Below are 24,612 nucleotides of genomic sequence, written 5' to 3' on the forward strand. Positions count from 1 at the left end.
TGACTTGTGTACAACCAGTCTGCCCATACATGGATCGAAATGTATCCAGTCCCTCTATGACCAGCTCAACGAATAGAAAATTGAATGAACACTCTTTGAAAGAAAATTTTCTAACAAATGTCCACTAGTGTATGGCCAACTTGATCTCCAATATGATTTTTCTTCTCCTTGCTCTTTGCCATGAAAATGAATGGGCAACAATCAGTCTCCAGAGATAGTCCTATTCATTGCTATGGCAGATAATGACCCATGAACAGAGAAAATAAAAGCACAATTGGGATCCAAACAAATGCATACAGTTAGGCCCATATATATTTGGACACAGGCACAATTTTCATACTTTTGTCTCTGTATGCCACCAGAATAAATTTAAACAAAAAACAATCCAAATGAATTTGAAGTGCAGACTTTCAGCTTTAATTCAAGGGGTTAAACATAAATATCCAGCACAAATTTTAGGAACTGCAACCATTTCTATACACAGTCCCTCCATTTTCAGGGGCTCAAATGTAATTGGACAAATGAATATAATCATAAATAAAATGCTCATTTTTAATATTTTGTTGAGAATCCTTTACTGGCAATGACTGCCTGAAGTCTGGAACCCATGGATATTACTAAAGACTGGGTTTCCTCCTTTCTGATGCTTTGCCAGGCTCTAACTACAGCTGTCTTCAGTTGTTCTTTGTTCATGGGACTTTTTGCCTTTAGTTTTGCCTTCAGCAAGTAAAATGCATGCTCAATTGGGTTGAGATCAGATGACTGACTCAGCCATTGCAGAATCTTACACTTCTTTTCCTTCAAAAGCTCCTGGGTTGTTTCTGCAGTTTTGTGTTTTGGATCATTGTCCATCTGTACTGTGAAGCGCTGTCCAATCAACTTTGCTGCATTTGGCTGAATCTGGGCTGACACAGAATATATCTGGCTTTGACTTTTCTACCCTTCAAGCTTATGAATGGTTTTCTCTTTGTGGTGAACCCACTGTATTTGCTCTCGTAAAGTCTTCTCTTGATTGTAGACTTTGACAATGATACGTCCACTCCTGAAGAGTGTCCTTCACTTGTCTGGATGTTGTTTTTTTCTTTACCATAGAGAGAGGATCCTGCGATCATCCACCTCTGTCGTCTTCCATGGATGTCCATGCCATTTTATGTTGCTGAGCGCACCAGTGCGCTCTTCTTTCCTCAGAATGTACCAAACTGTTGATTTGGCCACGCCTAATGTTGCTGCTATCTCTCTGATGGAATTGTTTAATTTTAGAAGCCTTACAATGGCCTGTTTCACTTGCATGGACAGCTTCTTTGAACGCATGATGTAGGTTCACAACAATAGATTCCAAATGCAAATACCACACTTAGAATCAACCCCAGACCTTTTACCTGCTTAATTGATGAAGAAATAACAAAGTAGCCCACACCTGGCCATGAAACAGCTATTGATGCAATTGTTCAATTACTTCTGGTCTCTTGAAAAAGGGGGGCTGTAATTCCTAAACCCTTTCCTCCAATTTGGATGTACATACCCTCAAATTAAACCTGGGAGTGTGCACTTTCAGCCCATATCCATTATATAACTATAGCTTGAATAGGTTTTGGTAAATACCTGAAACGTTTGTTCCTGTGTCCAAATATATATGGACCTAACTGTAGCTTTTGTCAGGCAATGCCTGTCAGTTACAGGTATGTCTGTACCTGAAACTTGTAATATATTGTTTAGCTGAAACAAGGAAGGTGTAACTTGTTGTAGAATGGACTTCCGAAAGAGAAAAAGTTTAACTGAACTTAGTACAAATGTGCTCATCTAGCAAATAACTTACATAAGCTAGTCAAAAAACACTGCTTCTCACTGCACATGTAAGGGACGGATGATTTCCAAGATTTTTTTTTTTAGCATTTTGGGTATAAGATAATACTGTGGGGGTCTTTTGGACTCAAAGACTATACAAATTAAAAAAACAAATCTAGTTGTTGGAGAGACAATACTTAGGCAGCAGAACTCTTTCCAATAAAGCAACTAATACCTGGTGAAATTCATTTAGATACCTAAAAGCATCTGTAAAAAAGAATGCTTTATCTGAACACATCACGGAAAAGTTCATTAAAAGTATACAGTAATATTTTACAGAACAAAGATAGCTAAATATTAGATACTATTAGTCTAACAAAAATTGAGCCTCACACACTGTATGAAGCAAAATGAAAGTGATGCAACCAGGATGGGACAATACAGAAATCAGTTTGACTTTAAATGTATTTGGTCACTGAGTAAACAGCAGTGGAAAAATCAACTATTTTTCTGTAACATTCATTTAAATCTGCTATACAAAAACTGCAGTTTCATAAGGGCACCACTTCGTTGGATGCTACAGAGATTTATTCAACAAAGCTGCACCCACAATGAATTTATAGTTACACTGCATATGACTTCAAAATAGCTAATCCTAGCAAAAAATGTGTTGCTTTTTAAGTAAATTGGAGCATGACTAAGCAGTTTTTTGTAGGTGGTCCCTTAAAGGCCCATTCACACAGGCGCTGGGGCTTGTATACCATGCCACATTAGAACAAGTGCAGCCACTGTGTCCTAATAGATCTGAATGGGCTGCCTACACGCAGCACCTGGAGTCCAGAGATGATGAAAAATAGCCAGTTCATTTGTATATCCTGTCTCCTTATATATAATGTACTGTGTCCAATAATACAAGAAAAATGCCATACCAATTGTTTCACTACAAAGTAATCTTCCCTAGTACACTATTCACTAGATTGCAAGCTCTTTCACCTTAAGCATTCTCACTTAGTTATAATATATTATACCATAATAGATTATAGGCACTTTAACCTTCTGTTTCCTACATTATACATTGCAAGCTCTTCTATTTTTGGTAATCTCCCTTATACCCTAAGGGTCTGTTCACACCAGAACATGGTGCAGGAAACCCACGTTCCATGCACTGGGTATGTGATCTGTTGCGAGTGTCAATGTATTCCTAATGACACCCCAAACGTAGATCGCCTGCACCAGATTGCATGGTACTTGTGGTACCATATGATCTGGTTACAGCGCAATTTTAAAAGTAGTGCAAGCACAGCTTTGGTGTAAAAATCTCACCAAATCGAACATGTTCCTGTGCAATTCACATGTGAACGGGGCTCAATAGCTTGTAAGCTGAAGCGAAGGTCAAATTTTTTTTTTATTATTATATTTTTTTTAGCAGAGACCCTAGAGAATAAATAGATTCCCCAAGTAAATAGATACCTTACAAGTTATGCTTTAATATTGTGCACTCTCGCAGAATGGTGACAAACTGAAATACTGAAATTTTTTTTTAAAGGTTACCAGTTTAAAGTTACAGAGGAGGTCTAGCACTAGAATGATTGCTCTTGCTCTAATGTTGGTGGCGATACCTCCCATGCGTGGTACAAACACGGTTTTCATATGCTGTGTGACTTACGTATGCGTTTGCTTCTGCGCGTGAGCACAGAAGCATCGGGGTGCTTTAATTGTTTTATTTTTATACTGTCCTTTTAATCTCTTTTTTGATCACTTTTATTCCTGTTAGAAGGAATATAAAAATCCCTTGTAGTAGAAATAAGGGATGACAGGTCCTCTTTATGGAGAGATCTGGGGTCTATAAGACCCCAAATCTCTCCACTACCTTTAAAAGGAAAAGATAAAAAACAAAAAGAAAAGATCTTTTGCTTTAAAAGAAAACAAAAGAATATTGTGGGAATATTGAGGTGGGGGTGGGGTGACTCCTCCTGCTGCTTCTAAAATCAATCCAGCGGCTAATTAGCCACTTGGATCACTTCCATGTGAAAGACAATCACTGGCTAAAAAACAAAATATCGGGGTTATGGCTGATAGCTTCAACCAGAACCTCGGGAAACCAGTTGTAAGCCGTAACGCATATATACGTATTGCAATCGGCAAGTGGATATTTATTGCCACCATTCAGTCCACGTGCAAAGCAATAAAAAGCTACAATACCTAAAATTGCAAATAGCTGAGACATTGAATACTTTACAGCTCATTAATTTATCCTAAATGATGGCCCTAAAATTATTTTTCTACATCTGGTTTGAGTAGAAATAGCTAATATCTGTCCTGCAACAGGTATAAAAAGGTATGTCTGGGCATTCTGTGTTATAGGCACAAGGCTTCAATTTCATTCCTTATTTGTATACATTTTTGTTTATTTAAGCTTTATTACTGCCTCATGGGTTCTGCGTGCCCAATGAGTGCTGTAGAAGCAAATCCCAAACCACATCTGGGGCACAAAGTGGAGAAAAGACAGGAGTTTAACCCTCCCCTACTCTATCCAGAGCTAAAAGAAAAAAAAAAAAAAAGTTTGGCTTTAGACATATTTTAAGCAATACCCACGGAGACTTAATTATTACTGCTAACAAAAAGCCTCTCTTCCTATATTGGTTAAATGGTAGCTCTTACCCTGAAATGTCCAAAGCTAATAAACCGAAGACTTGGCCAAAAGCATGGAGTCATTATAACCTTCCCAGCTGGTGACAGTGAGTGGGAAATAATATATCATGCAGGTCATGCTTTGCATGTGCCAGCTTCTGAAAAAAATAAATTGCCTACATGGAGCCGGCACGGTGCATAAGGTGAAAAGCATCACTTCCTGCTCACTCTATAATCTAGAAGCAATTGTCTCAATCTGCTTGTTTCAGCCTATGAAGTTTTCACTACAACTATTTCTGTTTTGACAGGTTCATTAATGCAAAAGTCCTGGATAATCAATATAAAAAAGAAGCAATGCAATTCTGAAGAATTGGGTCATTTTCTGTGCATTGCCCTCACAGGGTCAATAGTACCATCATGCAGTCAATGTTGTCTTTTTTGAGTTTTTTTTTTACTACTACACCACTGGAATGGTAACAAAACCTAGAGCCAAAAGTCATCAGAGTATTGACAAAAATTACCTTGGGCTGTAGTTATCAGGGGGTACAGACAGACATCATGGATCCCAAAAAATGAAAAATGTTTTGCGCCCTCCCAAATTACAAGTATGGGCTTTGGTTAGCACCTTCATTAGTAACTGCTTTGTCACTGAACAACCACTGTTGTTGGACAGTACATGATTCCAGCTCCAGTGTTTCAGGAGCTGGCACCTAGTCTAGGCCCCAGGGACTCAGGTCCACCTTACCAACCCCTTCTCCAGGCCAGGGAACTTGTATCATCTTGCATCACTGGCTCATATGTTGAACCTTCCCCATTCCACATAAAGTGAAGATACACTGAATAACAAATTGTCCTCAGTTGATCACATCCCTCCAGTTCTGCAGTTACGTGAGCTACTCTGAATGAAAGCACTATCCACTCTTCTAGTATACCTAGTGCTTGAGCAGGGTCCCTATAATACAGAACCACAGCAAGAGACATAATGCCAAGCCCTCTAATATCTGCATGCACACTGAAGAAGTACAGAATGTTTGAAGCACTGCTGTCTTCTGAACAAAAGTGAGCCTAGGAAATCAAACCATTGCAGTGCAAAATCATATTCTGGCTATGAAAATGTCAAAAATGCATGCTGCCACAAGTAAAAGTCACCGCTGAGAATCACTGCTTCATAGGATTTTTAGTTTGTAATACAGATAAGAAATCTAATTAATACTAAACTTTCTTGCCAGTGAACAATTTTACTTATTTTCAGAATGTGTCATTTTCCTTCAACTACCACAGCATGAACTTTATTACGATGATCTATTAAACCTGCAGTCAGATATTACATTTTAAATGGCAAGCTTTATTAAGGCAATAGTATACATAATACCAGTTACAGAATTTAATGAGAAGATTTACAATGCCCTATCAAAGTAGAAATCACTCCAAAACATTCCTAAACAACATATTTCTTGAAGTAATGAAAGGGAAATAATAATCAAAATCTTGTTACTATGGTCCATTAGCAGTTTTATATGTGGATATATTTAATTACATTGGATGCACAATGGAAATAACCACAAAATCTAATTAAAATGTTATGCTGCATTTACTGTTCTATTTTATGCGCAATCATCTGATTTATAGTCTTTCAATTATACCCTATTTTAGAAGTACAGGAATGATGCAAAAAAGTAATGGAGCTTAGGAATTTTTTTTTTCTAAATAAACGTATACAGATTACATAATGCATAATTACTAGAAAATATCTTGTAAGTTTTAAATGATCTTCACCAGCTTAAAATATGCTATATCCAGCTTATTCAATAAATGACAGCTAGCCAAAGCAACCAACTAAAAGCTGAATTTCCGCCACAAATTGATGCAAGTCTGGGATTTTTATTTCTATTATATATATATATATATATATATATATATATATATATTTATGCAGGCAGTGTAAGCACCTGTCTGAGCAGCAGTTTTAAGCTCAAACTGGAAAAAAAGGAGCCAAGCAGTTGTGCTGCAGTACAAGAAGAATGCTGTTAGAAGGAAAAAGCAGAATAAAAGATAGATGGGCTCATTGGTCTGCTTCTTTCATTGACCAATCAGAAGGAAGGGGCTAGGGAGAAGTGGTAATGTATTGCAGCAGTAATGAAAAGACTAGGTCTCCTGGATTGCCACACAGGGCTAAACTGTGTCAGAGCAGTGTAAATTTAAGAACAAAAATACAAATCACTTGGTAGGCAAAACAGTTCATAATACACATATACACACATATATACACATAGGGGTTGGACAAAAATATGGAAACACTACATGATTAGCAGGTGTAAAAAGGACAACATGTTTTACGATGAAAGTAGAAGTGATATAACGTTATTTTACTTCCGCTGTGTGATGAGACACCTAGCTAACAGGTGGGAAGTTTCATTTTCATCATTCATTGCGTTCACTGCTAGTAATACAGAGTCATGTCAGAGCTTACTGAGCTTCAAAGAGGGCAAATTGTTGGTTCCGGCTTAGCTGGTGCTCTGTGACTGAAGTTGCCTATTTATATGCAGTGTTGCGAGATACCGTATCAAAGGTTATGACAGCATATACAGTTTGCAGGAAAACATCGTCTGATAAAAATAATCGCAGTCAACTTACAGAAAGAAACAAGGACATTGTGCAGGAATAAGAAAACAACTGCTGCAAAAGTGACTGCAGAGCTCTTCCAAAGCCCGTGTCCACAAAATTGTACGAAGGGAACTCCATAACAAAAACATTCTCAGACAAGCTGCAATTGCCAAACCACTAATGACCGATATTATTGCTCAGAAGAGGAGAGAGTGGTGCAGCACCCATAAATTATGAACTTTTGATCGATGGAAGACTGTAATATGGTTCCAATAATTGAGCTTCGCACTGTTCCCAACCACCAGATGTTTTTACGTCTATAGAGATAACTGCTACTTTTTAATTAAGGCTACGTTCACACTAGCCTTGTGTGCAGGCGGCAGAGAGGCGTTTGGGAAGCGTTTTTACCGCTTCCCAAATGCCTCTGCCAATTCTGCACATTACAGCACATGGTGCTGTTCTAATGGGAGCGTTTGCGTCGCGTCGCGTCAAAACGGACGCCTCTGGTCGAGTCAGGAGGCTTTGAAGCCTCCTATTCTCGTCTATGGTGCCGCTCCGCAAACGACCGGCTGGCGTTTGCGGTGCGGTTGCGACGCGGTTGCGGGGCGTTTGCGGAGCGGTAACACCACTCAAACTGTATTATAGGCGTTTGTGGGGCGTTATTAACGCTCGGCAAACGCCTAGCAACCGCCACTAAACCGCGCATGCGGCGTTTGCGGAGCGTTTGCCGAGCGTTAATAACGCCCACAAACGCCAGACCAACGCTTGCCAAACGCTATAGGGGCGTTTGGCAAGCGTTGGTAAAACAGCCAAGTGTGAACGAGCCCTTAGTGTACCTTTTTCTATGTTACCTACCATTCTATTATTACACTATTACTCATTCAAGATATTATCTCTTTAAGATTAGAGTCGCCTATTATTAATATCATTATATACTGTATAGGTGTTATTTTCACTTTTTAAAGTATTTTAAAACGCCCCATTCTGCAGACATTTTTTTTACCTGTCTCCCATACCTGTGCTTGTGTTTTGTCCCATCTGCTTAGTTATTATTCATCCCCACTTTGCTTCTGTGCGTATCCACACAGACCTGTTAATTTTGCCCCACTTCAATGCGCTGCCATGATCTTTCTTTTTTTTTTGGTCTCTCACTGTGTAAGAATGCATTCTGTCATTTAAACATTTTAAAATATTGTACATGTGTTACTTTCCCCACATACACTTCAATTTCCTCTAGAAAACATTTTGCATAAAGTTGTTTTGCTGTTTTGAACCTCAGGTCATTGACATTATCTATCTATCTAACTATCTATCTATCTACGTGTCAGCCTGTGGCCATTGCAGAGCTGTTGAACAAAAACAAACAAGGGCGCGCTCCCATCATGCAGTAACGTGGTACACCACGTGTTTATTGAAAAATAGTAGAAATATACTCACAAACCAAAAAGGTTAAATAGAACAGGTAATCCGCAAGGGCAGTCCAGCGGATTCAAACACCTATATGGGATAGGCTAACGCGTTTCGGGAGATGAACCCCCTTCCTTAGAGCTAGAATGTAGACCTCAGGTTAATGCACGATGGGAGTGCGCCCTTGTTTGTTTTTGTTCACCATTACCTAGATTTCCCGATCTCTGAAGGGCTGCACCTCAACGTTTTGGCATTCAGAATTTTCTTTAGTCTGCATGAAGATTTGAGCGCTGGTTTCGTTTTTTTCTTTTGGATTACAAAGCTGTTGCCTCTCTTTCATCTCCCACTTAATCTATCTTCCTGTGTACTGGCTTTCAGCCACCAGTATAAAAATAATTCCTGTCATGTGTATGATTGTAATTGATAAAGGAGGCAGAGCCTCTGAAAGGCATTGTACATGCTCCCATCCCTTTATCCCAGTGGATGCCATGTTCATTGAGGACGGCCATTGATGCTGCTGCTTTCCATCCTTACACAGCGGGTCCAGTTTCCTGTGGATGACAGCTGTAGCCGGTCCTTAGACCGGGCTCATGATTCTTAGACACATACTGTAATTTCCTCCCACGTCCAAGCAGCACTTCTCTTACTTAAAAGTTTAGATATTTGTTTGTTTAACCACTTTAAGTCCGGACTTTAAGTCACCCCCTTCTTGCCCAGGCCAATTTTCAGTTTTCAGCGCTATCACACTTTGAATGACTATTGCGCAGTTATGCAACACTGTGCCCATATGAATTTTTAGCATTTTTTTGAGACAGATAAAACTTTATTTTTGTGGCATTTATTCACCACTGGGATTTTTATTTATTTTGCTATATAGATGAAAAAGTCCAAAAATTTAGAAAAAAAGTGTTTTTCTTATACAATTTTGCAAATAAATAATATTTCTTCATAAATCTTGGCCAAAATGTATTCCGTTATCTTTTAAGTAAAAAAAAAAATATATTTTTTTTTACATACTGTCACCCCAGCAGTACAGTGTCACCATAGTGAAACTGTACTAATTGTGGGGGGGGGGGGGGTATGAAGATTTTTTTTTTTTTTTTTTACACAGATTGCTTTTACACCCATAAAGGCTGTAAAAGCAATCATTTCTCCTCTCTGACTGCATTCTTGCAGCCATTGAGAACTACTGTGTGAGCTGTGATTGGTCACAGCTTGTCACATGATGCAAGGCTGTTGTGAATAGCCTTGTACTATGTGATCTCTGTGATCATTCACAGATTTCACACGTAGTAAGCAATGATGTCAGAAGTGACATCTTGCTTACTACTCTTCATGTGATCACTGATTGGCCAATCAGTGATCACATGATCGGGACCTCACACAGAGGTCCCGTACAACGATCAGTGTTCCACTCTCACTTCCTGGGAGCGTGCACATGCAGGGGGCGGGGAGGCAGTTTATAAACGGCCACCTGCACTGCTGCCGTCCGGCCGTTTATATACATGGACAGGACGGGAAGTGGTTAATAAATTACATTTTTTTTTTACTAATTTCTGCGCTTTGGCTACCTTGTTGTCTTCTATAAAAACATAATACATGCACATTCTTTTATCTGCAAAAAAAAAATGTACATTTATTATTTTTTGTATAAAAGGTAAAGTTATCCTTTAAGCCCTAAATGCTTAAATCAGTCATTAAATATATATTTAAAAGTACAAAGTTTCAGGAAATGAAAATCCAGCTAGTTAATATTAGTACACCTACAGCCTTATGAAGTATCAGGTTCACAGTTTTGTGTTCTCAAGTAATTAATGATTTCTGGATGTAAGGGCCAACCTCTACTATCACTTCATTATCAGCTTCAGCAGTCTGTTTATAGCCTTACAGATTTCTCAACAATTAAACTTGAGATTTCCTTTAAAGCCCAGTTAAACTTTAAGTTTAAATTAGCTAAACATATTTCAGGTGTATTAAAGCAAAGGTTATGCAAAATCCTGCAGTTTTTTCATTAAAAATCAGCCACCATCCAAATAGAAGAGCCTGTGTCCTGCCAACATGTTGCAGAGTGGGATCCTTGCTCTGAGTGAAAGCAGTTATTTCTCTTTAACATAAATCCTTTGGAGTCATAGCCAGAGCTATAGGTCTGACTCAGCAGCAGGCATGTTGGACCCTGGAAACAAGACCACTGCTTCCCCTCAGAGGGCAAGTGTCTCACTGTGCAGCTGCTGCCAAAGACAGGCTTTTCTATTCAGGTGGTTGTTTTAGGTCTTTGGCAAACATCTGCAAGAGAACAGCATAGCATACATTCAGGATTGACAGATCATACATCATAAAATCAATGACAGGTTAGCTGAAGCAGTGGTTGTACAGATACATACACAAAAAACATTGGTGTTAATTTACTAAAACTGGAACACTCAAAAACTTTTGGAGCTGTGCATAGTTACCAATCGGCTTCTAACTGCAGCTTGTTCAATTAAGATGTGACAATAAAACCTGGAAGCTGATTGGTTTCTAGGCAGAACTGCATAAGATTTTGCATGCTCCAGTTTTAGTAAATCTCCCCCATTGTTTCCATGTGTACTGGGACTTATGCAGTCAGAACTCGGAGTATTGGAGTTCTGGGCAGTTTGCAAGTCTCAGTACACATGTAGACAATGGAATATGTGTGTATACCTATACAGCTCCTACCACAGTAGAAAATCCTGTTTTTGGCATCAGCTGCAGAGTAAGAGTCTTCCTCTTTGAGAAGAAGCAGTGGTCTTATACAATTCGCCTGACAGTTCCAGCCAGTGAAATACACCTGAATGTAAGCTATATGGCCCTCCTGCGGCTGAGTGCAAGAGGCTTTAGAAAGAAAAAAAGGGTAAAATATTTAACACCTTTTGTTTTGATGCCCCTGTAACATATTTAGCTGATTGAAACCAATGGTTTGATTGGGCTTTGAAATGCCAGCTAGAGCTTATCTGCTTCCTGACCGGCTGTCATATGACGTGCTACTAGAATCGGGCTGCGTTGTGGTGCGATCTGTCACCAGCTGTGTGCACTGGATATAGTGGATGACAGATCAGTGTACCGGGCCATTGCTGGTTCCATGTGATCACTGTGACCAATCACAGCTGATCACATGAAAACTGTAAACAATGGATGGCTTCTATTCATAGACATTCATTGTGTATTATTTTTGTTGCTTGGTGTGATTGGTTACAATGATCACATGGTAAAGACAGGGCCAATCACAGCACATCTGTACCATGTGATTAGCTGTGGCCAATCAGAACAAGACACACTCAATACATGGATTCACTGTTACTAGTGATCATAATGTAAAAAAAAAATAATAATTCTGATCGCCTCCCCATGGTAGTACAGTGTTACTATGGTAACACTGTATTTCCCTGGTCGCAGTATGTAAAAAAACAAAACAAAAACACACTGTCACCTGTCCCTGATCACCGACACACCAGGTATATGAGGATGCTGCACTGCATTGGTGACAGTATGTAAAAAAAACAAATTAATAAATTGTGAAAAACATTTTTTTTTTCATTTATTAATTTTCCACAATTAAAAAAAAAAAAGACAACTTAAAAAACTTGCCATGCCTCTTACCAAATGCCTCAGACTGTCTACTTTCCAAAAAAAGTGTCATTCGGGGGGTATTTCTACTGTCCTTGCACTTTTGGGCCTCAAGAAACTTTCACACAGACTACAAAATACACACTAATTTGGGTTATTTTTACCAAAGAAATACATCGGAATACATTTTGGTCCAAGTTTATGAAGAAAGATTATTTGAAAAATGTTATAACAGAAACAAAGAAAGCGCTGTTTGGTACAGTGTTGCACATAATTGTCATTCAAAGTGTGACAACACTGAAAGCAGAAAATTGGCCTGGGCAGGAAGGGGGTGAAAGTGTCCAGTATTGAAGTGGTTTATGCACACACTAACTCACCTCTAGTGTATTCACTGTATGATCTTGAGATTCAAAACGGATGCATGAGTTATACATCAAATCTTTTCATCATGATTATAGTATATCCGCTGATAGTGTCTTGTGTATTTTAGTGGTAGAGGACACTTTGGATTATCCGCAAAAACAGTACAAACATGTGAGGTGCAAAGAGCTTTAATCTACAGCAATGGGAAGTCAGATTAATGAAGTCATTAGACTAAAATGATTTCTTATTGGCCAACACTCTGCTTGCTATATATACCTCATTATTGAATTCCACAGGCCTGTCTTCTCGTCAGAATCACTGCTCAGGAGATCTGCATGTACCTGGTCAGGTTTCTTCTGCACCTGCAATGAAAATGAAAACATCAGATTCTACTTTCTATTTGGAAATGTATTTCAATAAAAATGATGTTAAAAATAGAGTGTGCTCAGAAAAAATATTCTAGGACTAAGACTAACCTTTAAAAATATATCCTGTTTTTGTGTTCTTTATTTTGCTGATATTCTAAGGTCATCCACTGCCATTAGAACTTTCCGAACATCTCTTAGCTATTCCTGTTCCTAGATCTCTCAGGTTTTACAATAAGGGGACTCATGGTATTCCAACATACAATGCAATTAAATAGGTCTTAACAGTAGGAACAACTTTTTGTAAGCGCCGTATTTCTTTCATTACAACTGCAGGAGAACGAACTGCATCTAATAACTACCAGATGACATGTCAAACCTGTCTGTTCACTATATGTATAAATGGAGAAGAATAAGTAATATAATTTAGCCACCAGTAGTAAAAGAAAAAAGCCATGTGTAAGTTACAAGACGCTAAAGTCATTACTCCCACAGGGTTATGGACACCTGAATCATTGCCAATTGGCCAAGTGCTGTTAAATAGGCGAGACATATGTTCATCCTTATCCATATATACCCTGTATTTCCTGGGGCTCTAGGTGCAGCATTAAGAATTGGGAAGTGGGGGTGAGTCTTTGCTGCTAGGAATGGGACAGGTCAGCGTTTTACTTCTCCTAGTAAAGCTTTAAGCTTCTATCGCTAACCCCAAACATTCTGATCATTGCAATAAAATATTATAATTACAAACACAATGGGCTCAATTCAAAAAGAATAATTTTCCTCTTTAAGGTCCTAAGTAAAATAACTAGGTTTTAGTTTTTGTTTTAGCGTTTTTACAAAAAAATGTTTTTGTAATTCATAAATATGCTACTAAAATAAGGCATGAGTTATATCATCGAAATGTGATGTATTAATCCCATAAAACTTTGGTATGTTATCTCATGATGTGATATCAAGGGGGATGGATACAGCGGAGGTAGATTAGAACCTCTGTCTGTTTTTATTGTTGTCTGGGCCCTATTAAGGAGATTCACTCTCACTATTGTTACGGTTTCTCCTTATCACTAAAAGTGATTGGAAAAGAAATTCCCACATTTTGGGTTGACATTGAACACGAATAGTGGGGAAATTTCCCCACAGATGGCAAAGAAAACTGCCAGGGGTGCTAACCCTCCATTACTCTATCCAAAATGAAAAAAAAGTTTTTTCTTTAGTTATACTTTAAAGTATTCATTGCTATGATATGGGAAGTCATTGCTATATCTTTAGACAGGTCTGTTTTGTCTTGTTACAGAATAGCCGTTGTCATTCTCTGATGTTCCTGAAAGTGTCACTGGTACCCATCTGTCAAACCTTAACATTGATGACACCCTTCTCTGAACAGCTCAAGTTTCACTCCTTTGTAAGTGTAAATACTTGTCTATTTCTAATCCCATTCTGTTTTGTGAACATTTAAGCCAAAGATATCTCTAAAAATAATTGTGGAAATGCAAAGTATCCCCACTACATATGACATACTTGTATGTTCCAACAAGGGATTAGAACATTGTGATATGTATGCAGATTTCATTATGATTGAAGTGAATGGGAGGTTTATGCAGCAAATATATACTTGTATATACACAAAAGTCTCTGAAAATCTGGCAAAATGATGGGAGAAAATAGATATTTTTTACTACATGTAATGAAGTGTATTTACTAAAGGCACAGACTGTGCATTTTGTAACATCCCTTAACCACGTCCCGACCGGCCGTTGTATATAAACGGCCAGACGGTGGCAGTGCAGGGTCGGGTGGCCGTTTATAAACAGCCTCCCCGCACCCTGCTTGTGCGCGCTCCCTGGGAGCGCGCAGCACCGCGATCCGGTGCCTGCTGTGTCCTCTGGACACAGTGAAACACTGATCGTCGGACGGGACCTCTGTACGAGGTCCCGATCATGTGATCACTGATTGGCCAATCAGTGATCGCATGCAAAGTAGTAAGCAAGATGTCACTTGTGACATCATTGCTTACTATGTGTGAAATCTGTGAATGATCACAGAGGTCACATGGTACAAAGCTATTCACAACAGCCTTGTACCATGTGACAAGCTGTGACCAATCACAGCTCACTCAGTACTTCTCAATGACTGCAAGAATGGACAGAAAGAGAAATGATTGCTTTTACATCCTATATGGGTGTAAAAGCAATCAGTGTAAAAAAAAGAAAAAAAAAAAATCTTCACCACCGCACACAAGTAGTATAGTGTCACCATGGTGACACTGTACTGCTAGGGTGACAGTATGTAAAAAAAAATACAAATAAAAAATATAAAAAAATAAAATAAAAATGTAAAAAAAGTTTAAAAATTATGATTTTTGATTATAAAGTAATTTGGATTTTTTTTTGTTTTACTAAAAAGATAACGGAATACATTTTGGTCAAGATTTATGATGAAATATTATTTATTTGCAAAATTTTATAAAAAAAACACTTTTTTTCAAAATTTTTGGACATTTTCATTTACATAGCAAAAAAAATAAAAATCCCGGCGGTGAATAAATACCACCAAAATAAAGCTTTATCTGTCTCAAAAAAATGGTAAAAAATTCATATGGGTACAGTGTTGCATGACCGCGCAATTGTCATTCAAAGTGTGATAGTGCTGAAAGCTGAAAATTGCCCTGGTCAGGAAGGGGGTAAAAGTGTTCGGTCTGGAAGTTGTTAAATACTGCATGCCTGGACCACTACTTATTTAACTCGTGCATTTAAAGGGATAGTGAATTGACAGTTTCATTATCTCATGCTATATTTGGGGAAAATGCATCAGAACACCTAAATACCTCATGCGATATGCTTTAGTGAATGGAGAAGGTGCAAATACCAAGCGCAATGAGGTTCCAGAGGATATATAGATAACCTCAGTATGGGCAGCTCAAAAAAATCATCTGACCAGCAATGAGACATGAGCACAAAACAAATAAAGGAGTGCTCCCAAGCCTGTGGAAGTTGATAAAGTCACAAGCCCAGGAACAGTTAAAATTGAAATTCACTTTAATGTTGGGTTAAAAAGCATGTAGGATTGCCCAGATTGATACATCACCAAGACTGTGCAGAGGAGAAATACATACTCCCAGAAGCTGGAGAATGACACATGATCCTGGACCCAACAGTAGGTTGCTCAGCCCAGGAGCCTCAGGACAGTGGGAAGGGTGTGTGGATGACAGCCACTGGGATCGATAAGATGGTGCATCCACTGAAAGTCACGTATCCCAGATCCAGTTGTTATGTCATACACCTGGCGAGAGAGAACTGGTGAGGGCGAACTGGGAGCCTAGGGGAGCACTCAAACCAAAGGAGAGAAGTTGGTCATCATGATGACATGTTTCAGGGACTTGCCCCTACCTCAGATTATGTCCTACTGTTGGGTCCATGATCATGTGTCATCCTCCAGCATCTGCGAATATGTGTTTCACCTCTCCACTGGCTTGTTGATGTATTAATCTGGGTACTCCTATATGTCATGCTTTTACCCAACATTATAGTCAATTTTAACTGTTCCTGGGCTTGTGACTCTAATGACTTCCACAGGGTTGGGAGTGCTCCTTTATTTGTTTAGTGAATGGAGCCCTATATGGCTATGACTCTATGAAATTATTTATGGCTGAGGAAGAGCCTCTATTCTCATGCTTCAATTAAGACACAGTTAAGATAGGGAAGCAAAACGTCAAAGGTTGCTGCTGACATGGCAATTACTGCCACAGAATAAAGCTAGATACATTAGCCTTGCATCATCAAATGCTCTGTAAAACAAATATTCTGACAGTATAATTATTTTAGGTATCATCTAAAACAGAATGTTCTGACAGGAACTATACGTTTAACAGGTGAGTGTATTAACCTATAATGATCAATTTGAGCAGGTTTTAAGAAGAAATTGAATCTAGAGAGATACTTACATGAACTTTAATAATTTTACTGTTGAAATTACTTAGCACCACAATTACTTCTCCTTGATCTGTTGGAGAATCAGTCCCAATATGGCTAAAAGAGAATGAATAGAAATACAAATTACACAGTGCAGAAGAATGCGAACAAATACCCATGGTCATGGCCATTTTCCTAGAACTAGCAGTTGCTGCTCAGCAGCTCCACATAGTGAGTTCAGTACTGTTCTAATATAGATCTGTGAAGTCACTGCTTCTGAGTCCATCAAAGTTGTACCCTGTGTTGAGAACTGATGAAGGGGGAGTGGTGTTGTCCCTGAAATGCTTTGGCTGTATTTTTATTACTATTTTGAATTTGGTCTGGCAGTCCTTTCTGTATTTCTATGGTTAGAACTACTGTTGAGTGCCCATCGAGGGAAAGAAGCATTGCTATGTAGGAATCTCTATTGAGATTGTTTGAAGTTTTCCTTCATTTGTTACAAACAACTTACTATTTACATTGTTCCACACTCAAATAATCCTATACCGTCTACAATCATGGTCAATGTTAGTTAGGGCTACTCTCAGGAAAGAAGCATGTATTTTCAGTTATCATGCATATTTTGAGCTTATTATTACAATGTTTAAATGTTAAAACATTTTTGATATGAGTTTCACATTTTTTTTTTAAATGCTTGCATTTTCATATCCATCTTATAACTGTATTACATGTAGGGATTTTTCTTTTTTTACTCTGCCTATTTCAACCTATCCACTTAACAACTGTTGAGATAATATATTGGCCTCATAGGACATACTTTGTTTATAGTAAATCAGAGGAAAGATGGATGCCCCATGCACATATAAAGTTTATAAACTAAACATCAAATCAACATTTTAAAAAACATTTACATGCATTACATTATTGACATCAATCTAATCTCTTTATAAAAGATATACCGGTATGTCTAAAATACTAAATGTTCATTTTCACTTCCCTAACATTAGGTTTCTTGATCAAATTCAAATAAAAAGGTACAATATTAACAAGACAGTACGTTTACAACAATTATTTCTTAGAGTGGCCCTGCTTTAGCTGTATTCTAGGGTGCATGATCCCTGAAATGTTTTGCCCTAACAATGCACTACTTTTGATTGATTCATTTTCAGACAGACATATGAGCAGAACTTGTATTCCTCTTTAGGCAACTCATATAAAAGTGCTATAGAAAAGTGAGGTTTTTCTTTTTATTATAAAACTAGTCACAAATATAATATAGTTATCTAACAGCAGTAAATAAAATGTTTGCAGTATCCACTTTTTTTGTGGCATCTTTTCTGTTCATGATACTTGATATTAATTCCCGCAGCAGTTCACATGCAATTACACGGTTGCATTTTTTAAAAATTATTCTTTTACATTTTTATTAGATTTTATTTTAAATATATAAATATATTACATCCCTTATTAAAACCTTTCACACACAAATATGACATATAAGGAAAAACAGACTAACAAGAGTACAAAACCAAATAATCCTTTTCTTGTTATTTAATAAAATCCTCACTTCTTGTTGAGCTTTTCCTTTACTTCGGCTACTTCCTTTTCTATTGCTTCATCAACCTTAACTCCATTATAACTCTCTATCTTATATCCCTTGCTTATTGATTTCATCCATCATTTACCTACTATATCTTATCCCAAACTTTTACAATGTGAATGTCCACTTCCTCACCTCCTTTCACCATTCTACTCCATGCTGTTTAAAAAATCAATCCAAGTATACATTGTGCTAAAATCCCTTTCCCCTTCATCAATACTTCCAACCCATCGCTCTCCTCTCTCAAACTATATTAAGGGATCCATGATCATTCCTTTATTAGAACTGTACATACTTGTCCTGAGTCAGTGACTCAAAGTTTGATACTACTGGATCAACAAACAGCTCAATAGCTAGTGTTTTCATAAGGGTCGATTCAGCAATGTCTACCTGTATATCACACGAAGTACAATAATCTTTTAAGCTGCAACTCTGCAAACTACATTATGCTCTGATTCAAAACAATTTGGTATTGCTCTGTGAAATAATCTATAGACATTTTCAACAAAATTGTTTCCATAGGATTGAGAGAAGCCAGAAGTGGATGGGGAGGATCTGTGCTGACAGAAGGGTGATGGTTTGGACAAGAGGAATTTTCAGCAGTAGTACGTAACAGAAGAAGTACCATACACTGTAGATCAAGGAAGCGGTGGTCAAAGTCAGCTGGCAGAAAACGCGTGACCCATGGTTGTCAGACCTTGTGGAACTTGGGTACAGTATCTTGCAGTTTAGCTGTTATGTTCTCATTGAGTAATGTTCAGTGTAGAGTAGATTTTACCTCTGTCACATGTAGATTTAATGAGAGCCAGGCCTTTCAGATTGGACTAGTCAAATTTTCTAATAAGGCATGTTACAATTGAATAAAAAATAATTTATGGAAATCAAGCTCTTAAAGTAATTATTTAAAATATTTAAAGTGGTTGTAAAGGCTCAAGGTTTTTACCTAAATGTATTCTATGCATGAAGATAAAAAAACCTTCTGTGCGCAGCTGCCCCCCGTAATACTTACTAGAGCCCCCTCTTGATGCAGGGATGTGCACAAGAGCAGTGGATCTCCTAGGACTCTCCCTCATTGGCTGAGACAGCAGCAGGAGCCACTGGCTCCTGCTACTGTAAATCAAAGCCAATGAGGAGAGAGCAGGGGCAGGGCCGAACTGCGCTTTGTGTATGAATGGACACGCAGAGCAGCGATTCAGCAGCAAACCTGCATGGGTGCCACCATAGCAAACTACCTGCTAAGGGGGCAGTTGGCAGAGGCCAGAAGCACCCGAGGAGGACCCTAGAAGAGGGTGCTCTGTGCAAAACCACTACACAGGACAAGCATGACATGTTTATTATTTAAAAAATTGCATTTAATATCACTTGCATTTAATATCACTTTACACTTTTTTTTTTAACCTATTTACAGTTATTTTATCCTCCTTAATGCAGACTTCACCCCATTATGATCAATATACTGTAAATAAAACTTAATTTATACCAGTCAATGAAGAGATGAATCTTGGGGGATTCCTGATCTATGGAGACATTTCCTGAGTCACTTCTCACACAAAAACACCCCTTCACCCCACCATCCTTTTTTGAAACAAGCAAATATAAAACAATTATTTTAAGTCCCGTCCAAGAGAAGAAAGCAACTCAACTTCACTTGCAATCTTCTCAAGCTGTAGAGACTATTTCTGGAAGCCCAGATAGCTGTGAAATGAATCACCTAATTATAGGGAGTAGATTGATAGCCCTTCTGTCAAGAAACTACAAACAAGCTGTGGAACAGTCCTCTTCATTCTAATCAAGACCCAGCTTGTTGAGGTTTGACATTTGTGAAATGGGTTTTCTTAGCATAATATGATATGAATGGCAGTACGTTTGAGTTTGCACACAAACTGCTGGCAGGATGATCATTACAGTGAATCTGCAGTCACACTTTGGGACTTGCAGTAGTTGAAGCTCATGCTATCTTATGGATCTCATTGCTGTGAAATTAGAGTGTCACAGTATTTTTCTTCACAAAAAAAGATCCATTTTTAGAATATTAAAGAATAATTTCAGGTATGGATATTTTTTTTTACAGTTACAGCCTGGATCAATGTAATTATGCATATACCATACCTGTAGCATCCTTCTTGAAGTTGGAAATCACTGTAGTAGACACTGCTTCTGCGGTCTTCCCCACTTACCTCCAAATCCCAAGCCAAGCTGCTGCCCTGCTGCTGCATTTTGAAAACAGGAGGTTGCCCGCTGGCGCCTTTCAGAGAATGCTTCATATTTTCTCAGTGAAGCATTTTCTGATTTGATGAGGTTGAGGGCATGACATATTTTGCCAATGTAGTTCGCTATGATATGTGTGGTTTAAATTCATTGAGTTTGAGACAGTCTTACTTTAACTAATGTTTAAAACAGGCCAGCAAAAAGAGACAGACAATCTATATGAAAACCCAACATTCTACATTAGGAACATTCCAGACAGGATTAAAATAAATATTGGTGGCAATATATTAAGGTGTATTGGATTGAGCTTAGAAAATCTAAAATCACCTAGCTGTGTTAGTACCTATAAAAAGCATGCTTGCTGAACATGCTAGTTATCTTTCACACACAATTTAGATTTGTAAAATTATAAAAACCCAAAACCAGAAATCTAATATATTGCAGCTTACCAATTATTAGATGTGGTGGCTGCATTAGTTTTCTTTTTAGGCTTTTCCCCTCTGTTTTCAGTAGCATAACTCCTGTATTAGAGTGCTCCCACTCTGGATGAAGGAGCACAGGGGGCACATTTGGACAGCAGCATTGTCAGTCAGAGGAGAGGGGAGTGTCAGATATAGTAGCAGATTTAGATACACTAACACATTGAAGCCAAAGAAATCTAATTCTTTATAAGCAGTTACAACCATATTTTTTCCCTTTGGGATAGGTGTTTTAAATAAATAACAGCTGATCATTGTAAACACCCCTGTCAGTGTTATATGGTTTCTCTCAACTTTGTAACTGGTAATTGATTGGCAGAATTGCCAGATTAAAATAGAATTAGGAGAATGAAAGCCTGAAAAAGAAAACAAATGCAGTTATTACATCTAAGAATCGATTAGCTGCAATATAATAAATGTTTCCTTTTGGGTTTAATACCGCTTTAACTTTGTCTATTTTTTACTGTTTACCTGTTTTTCTCAGTTTTTACCTTGTTGTATTTCGCACGGACCCACCAACAGGATCCTGATTGCACTTTTTCCCCTACCTAAGCTGTAAAAAAAGCAAAACTATAACAAGATGAATAGTTAGTGGGTTTAAGGAAAAACAGGTTTCTATTTTTACTGCTAAAGGTATAGGTGAGAGAAATGTATGAAACCTAACACGGAGTTGTCATGGCAATCAGAGAGAAACTGGAAAAGGATAACAATATGATTCCTGCAACTTTTTAGAATTGTTTTTATTGCAGGAATAAAAAGTGTACAAACACATGTACAACAACGTAAATGTGCATAGCCATTACAGTGGTGTGAACACTTAAGATTGAATGTACAGATTTTACAGTTTCAGTAGAGTACAATGCATTACATATTTTGTATTACTGTGAAAGAAAAAAGTAACAGAGAAAAACTGTGGTTCAGCGAGACATGTGTAGGACTTTACTGGATGTATTTCAATAGAGGAAGTTAATACTTTTCAACCATTATTAAGTCCTTAGTCTTTTTTCATTTGTAAGTGAGAATAGGGTGCTGTACTGCCCATGGAAGTAGCTGTCAGATAGAGGTACAGTTGTGGCCAAAATTATTCAACCCCCACTGAAATTGAGTGTTTTGGCCAGTTTGACATTGCTTTTGATCATTCAGTCATCTTGCTTACATTTACATTAAAGAGGCACTTGTAGGTCAGACAAATATAACATAACAGTTATAATGAAATAACCACAAATGTCTTTTCTGTGCTCACAGCATTATCAGTTTTATTCAACCCCCAAGTGACATTCAATCTTAGTACTTAGTACAGCATCCTTTTACAGTTATAACAGCTTTTAAACGTGAAGCATAGCTTGACACAAGTGTCTTGCAGCGATCTACGGGTATCTTCGCCCATTCTTCATGGGCAAAGGCCTCCAGTTCAGTCACATTCTTAGGCTTGCGCACTGCAACTGCTTTCTTTAAGTCCCACCAGAGGTTCTCAATCGGATTTAAGTCTGGTGACTGCGATGGCCACTCCAAAATGTTCCAGCCTTTCCTCTGCAACCATGCTCTAGTGGACTTGGAGGTATGCTTGGGATCATTGTCCTGTTGAAAGGTCCAACGTCTCCCAAGCCTCAGGTGTGTGACGGACTGCATCACGTTTCCATCCAATATCTCCTGGTACTGAAGAGAATTCATGGTACCTTGCACACGCTGAAGCTTCCCTGTACCTGCAGAAGCAAAACAGCCCCAAAGCATGATTGACCCTCCACCATGCTTCACAGTAGGCAAGGTGTTCTTTTCATCATAGGCCTTGTTCTTCCTCCTCCAAACATAGCGTTGATCCATGGGCCCAAACAGTTCTAATTTTGTTTCATCAGTCCACAGAACACTATCCCACAACTTTTGTGGTTTGTCCACATGGCTTTTGGCATACTGCAGTCGACTCTTCTTATTCTTTGGAGACAGCAAGGGGGTACGCCTGGGAGTTCTGGCACGGAGGCCTTCATTACGCAGTGTGCGTCTTATTGTCTGGGCTGAAACTTCTGTACCCACATCTGACAAATCTTTTCTCAGTTCCTCAGCAGTCACACGGGGACTTCTCTCCACTCTACGCTTCAGGTAGCGCACAGCAGTCGAAGTCAGCATCTTCTTTCTGCCACGACCAGGTAGCGTTTCAACAGTGCCCTTTGCCTTGAATTTGCGAATGATGCTTCCTAAGGTGTCTCTTGGTATGTTTAACATCTTTGCAATCTTCTTATAGCCATTGCCCTTCCTGTGAAGAGAAATCACCTCTTCTCTTGTCTTCCTGGACCATTCTCTTGCCTTCACCATGTTTGTAACCACACCAGTAAATGTCTAGAAGGAGCTGAGTATCACAGTCATTTTAAAGCTGCCTAATTGGTGCTTATTATGCTTGATTGCTGCTCGGTGACATCCACAGGTGTTTTCAATACCTGATGGAAAGCACCTGTATGAACCTCTGTTCTTCAGAGTGGTAGTCTTTAAGGGGTTGAATAATTGTGGCAATGAAGAAACCACATAAGAACCATTTACTACTGTATTACATAAACAATTGATGTCATTTTAGTTGCATTTGGGTAGTTACAACGTCCTTGTAGGATTTGATTCTGAATACAATTCCAAATGTACACTATAGTCCCTAAACCCCTTTACAGCATTGGGGGTTGAATAATTTTGGCCACAACTGTATGTGGGAGTGTTGTGAATGGGGCCTGTTATGTTTCACAAGTGTTAATGATGCCAACCCAGTCGACTCAGATATTTTCCAATTTAGTGGGACATAATTTACTGTAGCTTTGCATTTTAGTTTATACAGGGGCAACATTTCATTCACCATGCTTTTCCATTCAGAAAAGTTCTATATGTTCAGTGCTCTTCTACTGCAGACCTACATTTTTTTTCTCATAGATGTCAGAAAAAGTGCCTATCTCTGTATCTTCGAGCAGTTCCAATAGGCATCTTTTAGGGTTAAAGATAATATTTATTACAATACGTTTCAGACATGAGTTCTGTGATTTTAGATCAAAAGTTTATTTCTTTGTCACAGCTGCAGGCCATGTGCATACACTCTCCCTCTTCTTTTAAGATCTGTTGAATATGTTTGTCCCTGGCAGAGATGGCAGTAAAGTTGAAGGAGATAAAGAATTATTTCCAATCTTACTCATCCAAGTCATAGAAATCTTTATACCAATGGTTTTTAAACTGTTGTATTTTAAATGTTTTCATATATAAGTGGAACAATACCTGGAGATTATTTTTAGTGGTTGGATAAAAGCAGCATATTACTCCAGGGGAGAAGTTTGTAATGTTATATTGAAAAACAAATTGAGCTATGGATGTGTGCCATATTGTAAGTAGTTAAAGTAGAAGGTATCTGGTCATTCAGTTGATGTAGGTACTTCAAGTCTCCTCTAGCCCATCAAAGGCAGTCGGGGCTTTTAAAACATAGCAGGATTGGATTATACCATAATGGGTTGTTAAGATAGGGAAATAGGATGGTGTGGAAAAGTATGCAAACTAAGTTGGAGACTTTTCAAATTACATTTTCAGCAGAGAGGAGCCTGCTAAAATAAATTTTATGAGATTTGACAGTGTTTCATATTATGTGACTAAGACTGCCCCAGTGGCTTTGACTGTAGTATTCAGATTTGGAAACAGCCACCAGTGGATGTATACCAGCTGAG

At 38.3% G+C, this 24,612-nt stretch overlaps 1 protein-coding gene across 1 annotated transcript in view; it reads right to left on the reverse strand.

The window, feature by feature from the left end:
• Positions 1–24,612, reverse strand: part of UGGT2 (UDP-glucose glycoprotein glucosyltransferase 2) — a gene marked incomplete at its 5' end in the record, with an annotated part of 518,844 nt that overhangs the window by 53,962 nt on the left and 440,270 nt on the right. Inside the window, 2 exons of the mRNA XM_089680491.1 lie at positions 12,649–12,734; positions 16,678–16,762. Coding sequence (XP_089536617.1) covers positions 12,649–12,734; positions 16,678–16,762 — 171 coding nt within the window. The remainder of the gene's footprint in view (positions 1–12,648; positions 12,735–16,677; positions 16,763–24,612) is intronic.

The sequence above is a fragment of the Staurois parvus genome, unplaced genomic scaffold, assembly GCF_062004578.1.
Source record: "Staurois parvus isolate SC_StPar_1 unplaced genomic scaffold, SC_StPar_1.0 ptg000243l, whole genome shotgun sequence".
Lineage (NCBI taxonomy): Eukaryota > Metazoa > Chordata > Amphibia > Anura > Ranidae > Staurois > Staurois parvus.